The sequence below is a fragment of the Pholcus phalangioides genome, unplaced genomic scaffold, assembly GCF_987345545.1.
Source record: "Pholcus phalangioides strain wild (caught in Gottingen) unplaced genomic scaffold, Ppha-v1.0 ptg000007l_1, whole genome shotgun sequence".
Classification (NCBI taxonomy): domain Eukaryota; kingdom Metazoa; phylum Arthropoda; class Arachnida; order Araneae; family Pholcidae; genus Pholcus; species Pholcus phalangioides.
Genome location: NW_028301600.1, coordinates 42339228 through 42352005, shown reverse-complemented (window position 1 = coordinate 42352005; position 12778 = coordinate 42339228). Strand labels below are relative to the sequence as shown.

The 12778-nt window shown below is 35.2% G+C and overlaps 1 protein-coding gene across 1 annotated transcript in view; it reads left to right on the top strand.

The window, feature by feature from the left end:
• Nucleotides 1-12778, top strand: part of LOC149085314 (P-selectin-like) — an 80619-nt gene that overhangs the window by 59364 nt on the left and 8477 nt on the right. Inside the window, exons 5-17 of the mRNA XM_089233253.1 lie at nucleotides 737-829; nucleotides 930-1052; nucleotides 1156-1440; nucleotides 2099-2248; nucleotides 2367-2546; nucleotides 3354-3533; nucleotides 6486-6659; nucleotides 7366-7545; nucleotides 7744-7917; nucleotides 8003-8182; nucleotides 9115-9312; nucleotides 9426-9605; nucleotides 9695-9871. Of these exons, the coding sequence (XP_089089379.1) occupies nucleotides 737-829; nucleotides 930-1052; nucleotides 1156-1440; nucleotides 2099-2248; nucleotides 2367-2546; nucleotides 3354-3533; nucleotides 6486-6659; nucleotides 7366-7545; nucleotides 7744-7917; nucleotides 8003-8182; nucleotides 9115-9312; nucleotides 9426-9605; nucleotides 9695-9871 (2274 nt within the window). The remainder of the gene's footprint in view (nucleotides 1-736; nucleotides 830-929; nucleotides 1053-1155; nucleotides 1441-2098; nucleotides 2249-2366; nucleotides 2547-3353; nucleotides 3534-6485; nucleotides 6660-7365; nucleotides 7546-7743; nucleotides 7918-8002; nucleotides 8183-9114; nucleotides 9313-9425; nucleotides 9606-9694; nucleotides 9872-12778) is intronic.

Here is a 12778-nt window from a genome sequence, read left to right as displayed (position 1 = left end):
ATGTGTGGCATAACACCAATAAAATACATTTATATGTAACCATTTATATAAAAGAAGTTTATCGTTCAACCCTTGAAATGATAATCAATATAAAATAAAAATTTGAGCAGGTTGAATCCCGCCAAATCAGAGTCTCAGCGAAGGTTAGAGCTCAGCACTTGGTAGCCAGGCAACTTAGAAGCTTAGAATACAGTCGAACCCTATTATAGCGCCCCCCCCCCCCGATTCGCGCGTAAAACCCGCTTAACACCAGGAATTTTCAGTGAAAAAATCTTCCATTTCTAGGCTTTACACGTGTAAAACCATGATTCGATATTTCGATATAACGCCAAACACTTTATAGCGCCCAAATTCTGCGAAATAAATGGTGGTGTTAAATTAGGTTTTGACTATATTTGATTTGTATATTTGTTGTAGGCCTTATATATTTTCTTGGAGACTGAAAAGGAAAACGCTCATCAGTCAAAAGCTGATGTTATTTCTACTTTAAGGTGCGGGGTTTGCTCTGAGTTTGCGGGTCTAATCAGATCCTATCGAAAACTAGAGTTTAAATGGCTATATATATTAAGGCCAAAACCACATTTTTGTCATAAGAATATTAAGACGGTGCTAAATTGTGACATATTAGAGTATATTTTGGATTAAAAGAGAGGTGGTTGAAGAACTTTGTCAAAGAAAATGTTGACAACATGTAATTATATCAATTTAGAAAATTAATAAATGACTTATCTTATAGGTCATACGCCTCTTCATGATCTAGAAATTCGAGTTGGTAACAGTTCAGTTGTACAAGGAAATCGATTATGTGCGTGGTATCCAGGAACTCTGGGTGAGTAAATATAGTTTCAATAATCCAGATTGTTTCGCTATTTAATTGATACATCACTATTCCTACATTTAATTTCAATATATTTTTACTTTTTAAAAAGGAGACGGAGTTTCAAAAGATTTCAAATGCGCTTATCCAATCTTCGGCCGTTACGTCTATGTCAATATGGTTGGCGTCCAGGGATCATTATCTCTATGCGAGGTACTAGTCTATACGACGAAAGGTATGAAAAACATTTTGTCAACGCAGTTTAATGCAGATATTTAATTATTGGTTCTTACAGGAATTGAAAAAGATTTTACGAAAACGTTATGATTTCTTTTCAGAATTATCAGCTGGTAGGTGCGGCAACGGAGGGGATTATTCTCAGCTGACTGCTTTTAATGGAGCTTGCTACCATTTCAAATCGGATCAGGGAGGATCATTCGCTACAGCATCGGCATACTGCGTGCAACGAGGGGGAAACTTACTATTTGCTGTCGATAATTTAGTGCACGAGTTTGTAGCGGCTGAACTAGAGCATCGTAAGGAGACTATGAAGTCCAAATTGGTGTGGCTTGGAGTTAAGAGAGACCCTGGCTTACGGTCAAAAACGTGGCGTTGGGTCAATGGTAAGAAGATGACCTTTGTTGTTGTTTTATACTTTATTTCTAAACTGATGGAATTCAATCCTTTCATTTTGGCTCATTTTCGGACGCTGACCTTTTCGGCACAAAGTTTATTTAGAATAAATTCTCCTTTTCTCAAGTTGAAAACCATGCATGGGTTTTTTTTTTTTTTTTTTTTTTTGCTTTCAAAAGAATTACGAAACTCTGATTATTTCAACGTTACGGGACCGTAGTTTGATCGAAAGTTCGGATACTCTTTTAATGATTCTTTTAAAGGATTAAATACTATATGAGTTGGATCTGTCAAAATTATCTCTTTTTACAATAAGCATAGTTTCATCTTTTCATGCAGAATAAGAAGAAAGTTACACTAATAAAAATGCATTCCAATAATTTTGAACTTATTTATGATGAAAATATGGGAATACGTAATTGAAAATACCGATCATAATTTAGATAAGCTTATTGCGGAGATATTTAGTGACGTTCAAAAAAAATCAAAGTAAGGCAATATGTTTAGTTTTAGTTATCCAAGTGAAAAAAAAAAAAACGAACGAAGTCCGTAACAATATTTATAAGAATAACAAGTTATGTGTCATAAAATATACTTAGAGTGTCAATACTATATTAACACTCGGAATATTTTTCAAACTCCCTATAGGAGAACCTGCTATGGATTACAGATGGGCAGATGACCAACCTAATAATTACAACGGTCAACAAAACTGCGTTGTTCTTGACGGTGGAAGAAAGTGGATGTGGAACGACGTAACATGTGATCTTGACTATTTGCCTTGGATATGCCAATATGGTACTAAAGTTTTCTTGAAGACTTTTTTTTCTAAGACATAACCTAGTCTATGAGACTACTGTGTTTTCATGAAAATTCCCTTAAGTGTTCCCTTACATATATTAATTGATTTTTTTAGCTCCTTCGACATGCGGAAGTCCTGACAGAGAAGAAAACTCCACAGTTTCTAGTAATCCTAGTTATACACTTGGTTCAACAATCACGTACCATTGTCCGGCAGATCATGTAGCTGTTGGAAATACAACAAGGACGTGCAACCAGGAAGGATTCTGGAGTGCATCAGCTCCAAAATGCCTTTGTGAGTACCAAACAGTTTTTACTTTTGAATGGAGGGTATTCTGTTTAAAATTCTTAGATTTCCGCAAACTTTATGGTCATATTGATGAAAGAAAATTTTGTATATATTAAGAATAGTTTTGACTGAGAGAGAAACTATTATAAATTTCGAATGTTTCAAATCTGTAATCTACAATAAAATTTCTTCCAATATAACGGGCAGTTATATACGTTGATACAATACGACTGATATCAAATGCTATATATGTGTGTGTGTGTGTGTACGGAGGCTGAGAAATATCTTTTAATTTTTCGACTCTAGCTAATCACCGAGGTAATCCGGGCTAGTGTGAATATGCCTTATCTCGATGACTAAGCAAAGAGACTAGCTATTTGGTCACAGTCAAGCTGATACGCATGGCCTCATTCCTCTCGATATTGAATACTCATGAATAGCTTAATACCATCGCGATTAACTTTTATGGTTCTATAAAAACAACGATCTACGGTTTGTCGATACATGAAATGAAGTCACATTCAAAAGAATCACTTCTAATCATTTATATAATTTCCATCCTATAAAAACCATTACCTATATCAGTATATCTGTGTTAAAGATCTTTTTTCTACTCCATTATCTATGATCTCGAGCAAAGCCGATCCGGTTCGTTAATACGTACTAAATTCGAATTGGTCTCTTTGAGTGGGAACTTTAGATCTTTCGACGACAACAAAAACGTTTTCTTTTATGTAACACTATGCGTTTCTTTCATGAACGATTGAAAATAACTTTGAAATGTTACTTTTTTTTCCAATAATATTTTCTTAGATGTAGACTGCGGTCCACTGCCTTCTTTAGAGAATGGGCGGACCGTCTTGTTGGACGGCCGAACAACTTTCAACTCAAGTGCTCGCTATGTGTGCGACCGAAATTACACGATGGTCGGAAGCGACGTGAGGACTTGCTCCAATGATGGCCGCTGGAGTGGAAGAGAACCGATGTGCTTGCGTGAGTGAATAACTAACTCATCTCATTTTTTTCTTCAAAGTCGACGCATAAAACCTTTTAAAGGAAAAACATCTTAACTGATTTTTTTTATCTCCCCCATTTTGCTCGTAAAATCACCTAAACTCGCAACAATGTGAAGTGAAGACGACCTAATCTCACGCCATAGCGACATATTTTCATTGTTGCTCTTCTTGGGAGTACGCTAGAACTCACAGTTCCAAGAAATTAATTTTGACGGAGTAGGTAACGCTAAATATAAAAAGTCCTGTGCGTGCTTCAGTTCGTAGAAAGCACGGAAACTATTCATTATCTATTCACTGTGTGAACGTACCGATTTGCGGCAATATGAAGTACAGAGTGAAATCTTTATTTTTTCGCCGCACCAAATGGTCATTTCTTTTCGTTTTGTAACTCGTCGGATCGAGACGTATAGCTCAGAGGCAATTGTGAGAGAGGCTATTATTTCCCCATACATGCTAGACACAAAAATTTACGAAAAAGACACTATTTCTTAGAACAGAACGATTTGACAAGAACGAAACTAGAATATGCAAGAGTTGAAACATATGTGTAATGACAATTTTTATTATGTGGAACCGGTGCAAAATTTTGATGTATAAAAATTAAAAAGAGGGAAGTGTATTGTGACTTAATATGAAAAATTCATTATACATTCTCTTTACGCCTGAGCCAAAACTGACTATTAAAAAATTTTTTTTTTTGATTGATTTGTGTTTATTGTATGTCAAAATAAACCATTTGAGTTAGGTGAACATATGTGTATCACAGGTCTTAACTTGAAAAAAGAATCATTAAAAAAACCATTTGAAATCGTTAAAAATGATATAGGCCTACACGTATGTGTACTTTCCCCCCTCAAGCCAACCAAAATGTTTTTATATATTTTCGTAAAAAAAATTAAAATATCGAAAGAAAATACCCTTTATATGCAATTTTAATTAATATCTGTTAATTTGAGAGTTGGTAACTCAAAAAATTTCTCTGGAACAAATTCTTTGTGCCCCCCAAAGGTCGATTCCGTCTACTCCCCTGTCATGTATATAAGGAATAAGTAAATTGACAGTAAAAACACAAAAGGCGGTACCACATTGGGCAGTACAAAAAAAACACGTATCGTCTTAAAAACTCTCAATTAGTCTTCCAGAACATTCGCAACGTATCGTCAACGAATGGAAGGCATTGAATACCACCCGATTTTCAATTTCACTTTCGATATCTTGTGAAAACAACCGAAACCATCTCTACAGCGGTGGTATACCTATGAATGGATCTAGCACGATACAACTCACGACTTTCTCCAGCACTCTCCTTCCTATTTGTGGTAAAAAAACAACCTGCATCATTTTTAATTTTGACCGTACACAGTATAAACCGCCCTCTTTCATTTGCATATTTTAAAACTTCGCACCGCTCATTATCGAGACAGAAAAAATAAATACTTGACTTAATGCCTCAACCCTTACATTAGTCAGAGATTTCTCTCTTTTAATTCGTGAAAAAACACACAAAATGTTTTTTGAACGTGACGAAAATTACAATGTAAATTTAAAATTAGTATTAATCCGCTTTTCTAAATGGGTGAATTTTATTACAAGAAGAAAAAAAAATGGTTCGATTAATGAAGAAGACTAAATAGGGATGACATGTCCTAGATTCATGATGCGCCCGGATGGTTTTTCTCTTATTTCCCATGAAATAAAGAGAATCTATTCCTTCAGAATGAGAAAATGCTACATCCTGCATACAAAAGAGACTCGATTCATCCATGTTCCGTTCGTTATTGTGAAAATGAATCGTCATTGAGTCATTTGATACTCTCTACTGAAAAACGGGGCTAGATTTAACGAGAATCGATGAAATTCGTACACAATCATATTAAACTTCATAAAATGTACAATTGTAAAGAAATAGGAATTCGTTTATCGATACGTTATAGTTCCGTATCATGTGATATGTATGACATACTTCACACACGATACGAGTTGTTTCACTAAGCGTGTCCGAATAGGCCTGAAATTCTACGCTTGATTCGAAAATAAAGAAAACATAGAAAATAATCAGCAAGAAAAATGAAATTGACCTGTGTTAGGAGCACTTTATATAATAATGATAAATAAGGGAAATGTTAAAATTGAAAATTTTTACAGGACCCCCACCACTTTCTCCGTCGAAAGTAGTAGAATTGGTTCCTTTCTTTATCGTACTAAAAAGAAATTCACCCCAGTAACATTTGAATGAATATTCACCGATATCGGTGATCGAAATAATTGATTTTTGCCTCTTTTTGAGTCCTTTCTAAGTGTTAAAAATGTTTGAGACTTAGTTTAGCTCACAAACGTAGCAAAATTTTTAATCTCCGATATCTTGACGAATTTTCATTTAAATTTTTTAAGTGTTTTTTGGTAAAGAGAGAGAGAGAGAGAGAGATATGCAAATTTCATCAATTAACTTTTTTTTAATGGAAGGGCCATGTAAAAAAATTTTAATTTTTTTTTTTATATTTCCGCCAATTATTATTTTACGGAGGTGCCACTATCACAGCCAAATTTCCCTCTTTTTCTCCCAATATATTTTTAATATTTTGTTTTAATTTTAGAATCAGCCAGAGGCGTATATACGGGAGGAAGAGGCTGCAGCCGAGGGCAAAAAATTCGGGAAATGAAAAGAAAATTATAATAGAATGTGTGGGAATAGGGCGGTAAAATGTGATAAAGCCTACAGGCAGAAAAACTACAAATCAGCCTCTAGAATGAGCCACGGAATATTATTTCATTTCAAATAAACAATTTAGTGATACGCCCAGTGTAGCTCTTACTATTTTAACGTGATAATTGAAATTTCGTTCATGTTATTTGAATAAGAGAGCTTTAAAAATCTCGTCATGCAAATGATACAAACCCTCAAGCTCATATAACTTTTTCCCCATTTTAGTAAGCTGGTGTCCTGATCTACCTGCTCCAGCAAATGGAAGCCTGATAATGTCTAGTAACAAGGCTGGTAGCACAGCTCGTTACAGCTGTAAACATGGGCATAAACTGATAGGTACTGATGTCAGAACCTGCGAACTTGGAGGTCATTGGAAAGGCAAGCAACCGATTTGCATGTGTGAGTATATATATATCCCATTCACTTTTTTCTTATGTTTTCCGGATGATGACAATCTTTGTTAGAATAACGTTGTTATCAATATTTACGCCATGGTTTTTCGGAAAGTCGATCGTTAAAGCGTGTCGTGATTTTCGGTTCCATCATCAATCATATATTCGTTTCGGTCCGTCAAAACTTATTGAACAGTGTAGCGTCCCTGTTTTTTTCTCCCGTAGACCACACACCATGATTTACCGCTTCGAAATACAGCATCCTATAGTAGCATCTAATACTAGTCGTGATATTGGTCTTACCCTTCAACAACTTGAACATATTTAAATTTTTGTCAATGATCTTCATTCATTATAATTATGTAAAAAAACAGCTGATTTCAACAGATTTTGCAGTTGACCAACAAACCGTTGAAGAATGGTTGCTTATGTGATAATGACATTTATGTGCAAAAATATTATCGATGTTCATTGAGCTTGGGAACACTGTCCTACCATCTCATTCGTGACATTCCAGTTTGAATTAATGTGATATTGATTTTAGATTTTTAAATCGCGATACCGAACACTATTTTATTCTATTGCGTTCTATTAAATTACATCGTTAAGTAAAAGAATTAACTCTATTCATTCAGGAATATATATCTACATACATAACATGCTTATCGAAGATTATTAGCTTCTTTTTTTTAGTTTTTAATTTGTTATTTCAGATGTAGACTGTGGCCGACCTAATCCTATTATCAATGGAGACTACATTCTAGTGAACCATTCAACAACATACCTGAGTCATATTGTCTATAAATGCAACGAGAATTATAGTCTGGTTGGAGATCATCATCGTTTGTGCTTAGAAAACGGGTATTGGAGTGGGCAGCAACCACTCTGCAAATGTAATCACACTTTTAATACAATTCAAAAATTCACAAACACACATACAAGATACCTTAAAATAAATACGGCACTCTTCTTGAGAATAGAACCCCCTCACAACTAATTTATTCATTTACAATTTGAAATTTTACGATTGAATTACGTAGCATATATTTTCCAGGTCTATAAAAGAAAATATTTTACGATTTCATTTGCAGTGATAACCTGTGGAAAACCCGGTGTGTCGATCGGATCTCATGCTGAAGTCGATTCGTTCACTATTCATTCAGTGGTTCGCTACAGTTGTGAGCTTGGTCATTTACTATCTGGACCAGAAATACGGATCTGTGGACCCGACGGATCGTGGAGTGGTCAAGTTCCTACTTGTTCATGTAAGAATCTGTTAATCATTATGTGAACACTTTTTCCTCCAAAAATTGAAGAAATCATTTTTTCTCATGTACGTTAATTTTCTAGTTGTGGACTGTGGTAGAGTTCAACCACTTCTTAAAGGAGAAGTTTCGTACCCCAATAGAACAACATATTTGAATAGTATAATCACGTACACTTGCAATGCTGGATACAGTCTACAAGGATCGAGGAAAAGACATTGTTTGGCAAATGGAAGATGGAGCTCTGTTGCTCCAAAATGTGAAGGTAAATCACGTTTCTCTCTCTTATCAACGGTTAATTTTCAGTAAAATTAAACATGTAATTAACCTTCAAGTTCATATGGGTTCTGTGTAAAGGGTTCTTTAAACTTTCATTAATGCAGCCAATTTGAAAATAAAAATTCAGAATCACTTTGCACGTGAGATGAGGCCACATTCTTTCCATTTTATATTTTGAATTTGATGGTAAATGTCCTAATTAACGACAACAACTCTTTGTTGCAGATCATGTGTGGCTGCCACACATGATCGGTTATGTAAACATATATGTTTCCATTTCTTTCTTTTTTTTACCTTGAAGTTTGCAACCAGAATTTTTTTTCTTGCTTATTTATAGTTTTGAATCACAAAGAGCATAGTTATATACGTATTAGGAAAGTAATATTACTTCACAATTATTTTATATGTGATTTTTGATGCTCTGAACGTTCTCTTTAAGCAGTACATTTCGACTGTATAAGCAGTACAATTCGAAATAGATTTTTTTAAACTATTTCCCCGGCATTCTATACATGTCGTTAATTATGAAAAAAATTATCAATTCGAAATAAAAAATTATGCATTTAAGGGTTAAAACAGTTTGATATGGTTGTAAATTGAAGAGAAAAATAACATTATAAACTCACACGTTTAACTATGAAGAGAATAATCTGGGGTGAAATTCATTAATTTGCTTAAAAATACAGCATTTAATCCATATTGATGAAGACGAAAATTCACTTAAGTTCGTTAAAACGCTAGATATTTTTACCATAGCACCATTAGTTAAAACAAAACCAATATTATAAAGCACGTCCATTGGATAATATGGGTGCACAAAATATGTTCTTTCTTATTAAAAAAGTATATACATGCAGTGTTGGACACAATGAGCAGTTGGTCTATGAGAAATTATGAGAAACACCGTTTATTTTCCAGAAATAAGGTGTCCTACCCCCGTAATTCCTCAAAATGCAACAGCAACTTATGGAGGGAATGACAGACCATCTACAGATTCCTTCCGAGTTGGTTCAACTGTTCAATATCGTTGCATTCCTGGACATCTGGTGTATGGTCATCCTCTTAGAACCTGCTTGCCGTCTGGATCGTGGAGCGGGCATCCACCAACATGTCGATGTAATGTATAAATATTTTTAAAATTTGACATTTGGAACAGTTTTATCTCTCATTCTGGATAAGTGCCTTTTGCTTTGTACTTGAAAATATTTTTTGCTGAATGCTTCTTACAGATATTGACTGTGGACCTCCACCTATAGTGAAGAATGGCTCTCTGGCTCTCGCAACCAACCAGACATTCTATGGAAGCCAAGTGGACTACAGTTGTGACGAACATTTTACTCTCGAAGGAGCGAGTAGAAGGTTGTGTCTAGAAAATGGATCATGGAGTGGCGAAGATGCAAGTTGTGACGGTAAGTTACACATATTTCTTGCAAACTCTTGAATATACAAATTTTTTAATTATTCTTCCACAGTAATAACACGTTTCTTGATTTTACAGAGATAAGTTGCGCAGCTCCCGATAGCATCGATAGTCACACAGTCATATATGGCGAGAGCTACCATATAGGAGCCACTGCAACTTACGCTTGCATTCCTGGATACAATTTAATCGGAAATTCAAAAAGAACATGTTTAGAAAATGGGTTCTGGAGTGGAGAAATACCATTTTGTAGAGGTAAATTGCCTATTGAAAATTTCTTAAACCATTTCAAAAATCTCTGAAAGTTGGAAAAAATTAATGAACACGAGAGCACACAGCCGTACGTGAATAAAATAAATTCCCTAAATTAAGTGTTTTAAAGAGTGATTTGTTTAGACTATTCTGAGGAGTCAGGGATAAACGTTGTCACAGCAAGCAGCCACAGGTGTACAAAGTTTGAGAACCACTGTTTTTTAGGGAACCTGTATCATTACTTATTTGCCACTGTTATTCGATGCTGTTTTTTATCGCGAAACCCATGGGAGGTTTCTTGCATCGGGTATATGGGCCCGAGCCTCCACTCCATCCAAAATTTGCCACCATCTTGACATTATCAACTGGAATATTGAGCAACCTACCCCCTCCCCCCTTCTTCAAGAATATTTTGAAGACATCTATGTCACTGATTTTCAATAACTTTATAAACTAACCGATGAGGGGCAGAATGGTATTGAATACGGCCCTTGGCTGCGTTTGAGTTTGTGATCGCAGGAATAGTTGGATAAGTAAGCTGACACACCATTACCACCAAACCAGAACATGGCTCCCACCCTGTCCCAAAGAGGGATTATAAGCACCACCATTACCAGTATTCAACGGGAACGGGATATTCCTATATTTTTCAGTGCTTTCGACCGCCTCTCACTTTTCGATAAAAAAATGTCCCGGTTTTCTCAACGAAGCATAATTTGTATTTTTTTTAATGAAATCATATATATATGTATTGATGAAGTTATTTTCCATTACTTATAAGCAGGACCAGGATGTTGATGACATTTGCATTTTTTTTTGGCATCTCTTTTGCATTTTTCTGCTTTTTTTCCCCCTGATGGGACATTTTTTGGCATTTTTAGGATATTTTTTTCACTTTTTAAATTTTTTGACAATGGAAAGAATTAAAAAAGCTACTATATGAATACTGATTGCATTGAGCACTTTTAAAAAAATATGCTTGAATTTCTTAGAAAATAAAATAAAGATGCTTTTGGTTTCCTAACCATAGGCATACACAGGATTTTCTCAGGGGGAGGAGTTCATTTTTCTCTCTCTCGTTTTTTACTGGAGAAAACCCTACTTCCAGTACGTCAATCATGAACCTAGCCATTTAGAAACAGAGCTTCCTGTCAGATTCTGCACGGGCTTCTCAATAGCGAATTTCTTGTGAAAAAACAAAAAAAAAAGATAAGAATCGTCTCTGGCCGGGGCCAGAGCCCCGTTAGCCCCACCTTTGTGGGAGGGGGGGGGGCATAACGTCAGTATTCCCAACCGATTCATGAATTATAACTCGTTTATTAGAAAAATTGTTATTTTTGATGAAATCTAAACGTCCAGAAAAAAAATTTGCATATGATTTTTAATGCTGTCAAAACTTTTTCCTTCGACTTTCGAACATAACCGGTTTTTCAAGAAAACTTTGTTTCATTATTTTGATGGCATTTTTTTCCAATTTTTAGGGATTTTTTTCAAGTTTTTAGAGCATTTTTTAGTCTTTTTTCCAAGATATTTTAGGGCAACAACATCCGGATCTTGCTTATAAGTTTTAATACGATGATTATGACTGCAAATATAAATATTCATCTTACCCATTTGGCATGTTCACAACTTTTTTGTTTTCGTGAATTAAATTTTAGTTCACTGCAGACAGAGTCATCGGAAGTGTTTTGAGCCTGTGGGTGCTCGTCTTTAATTTATTGTAGGAAATTTTGATTTTTTTTATGAATAAATTCTGAGGGTGCTCGAACTCGTTCTACAGATTTTCGTGGGTGCTCGAGCACCCACAGCCCCCCCCCCTCCCGTCCTTCCGGCTCCGACGCCACTGACTTCATATATGTAATAGCCATTTTCAAAATACACGTATTTTCTCTCGAGGAAATACGTAGTCATCATATCACCCAATAGAGAAAACAAGAAAAATTTAGTCATGAAGTTTTAAGGTAGATGGCGCTGCATGTTCTGTAATAATGAAACTTTTCATAACGAAACCGGAAAACCGTTGAATTATCCTTGAAATTCAAAGAGATTTTCAATCATTCCCAAAAATGTGTGCACTGATCGAATATTAATTATAATTTTTTTTCTCAAGCCTTTTTTTCGAATGTTTGAAGGAATCACTTCAGAATGTCATTCACAACACTCCATAAGAAAACATGATCCAAACGAAATAACCATTGAGAAGAAATATAATTTCTTATTTCTTCCTTATTTCTCCTCTAAGGAAATAACGCGATAAAAAATTATAGCTAGGGTGACCATACGTTCCGTATTTCCCGTGACATTACTGTATTTTCGCGTAATTTTGACTGTCCCGACTTTTTTAGAAAAATGTCCCGGTTTTTCACGTATTTTCAACGAAGCCTGCTTGAATCTTGATTCTTTACGGAAAACAAGGATTGAAATTAATTTTCAACGCATAAATTATATTACAATGATTAATAAGATATTAATCACATACATAGGCGGAGATAGACTTGGAAGTCTGGGGGGGGGGCACGATGATGATGATGATGTCAATTGACATATACATATATACATTAGATCAGTCGACTCCACCTTTGATGCTGGGGGGTTCAATGCCCCCCCCCACGCCTCCCCCACCCCCGTATCTCCGCCCATGATCTCATATATTTGCCGTGGTAAACGTTTTATCTCATGGAATTCCTTTTAATCCACTACTATTTGCAGCAATGCTTCATTTCCCGCCATTGCCGATATTTCAGTAATTTATGCAATATTTGGCAACTTTGCTTGCCTTTTGACATACTTTTTAGCGGTAATTTGCGATGTTCTGTATTTTTCCGCATTTTTCTCGTGAAAATATGGTTAGCCTAATTATAAGTATCAATATTCCTTTAAAGTTTTCTCTTAATTTCTGATTCATTCGTT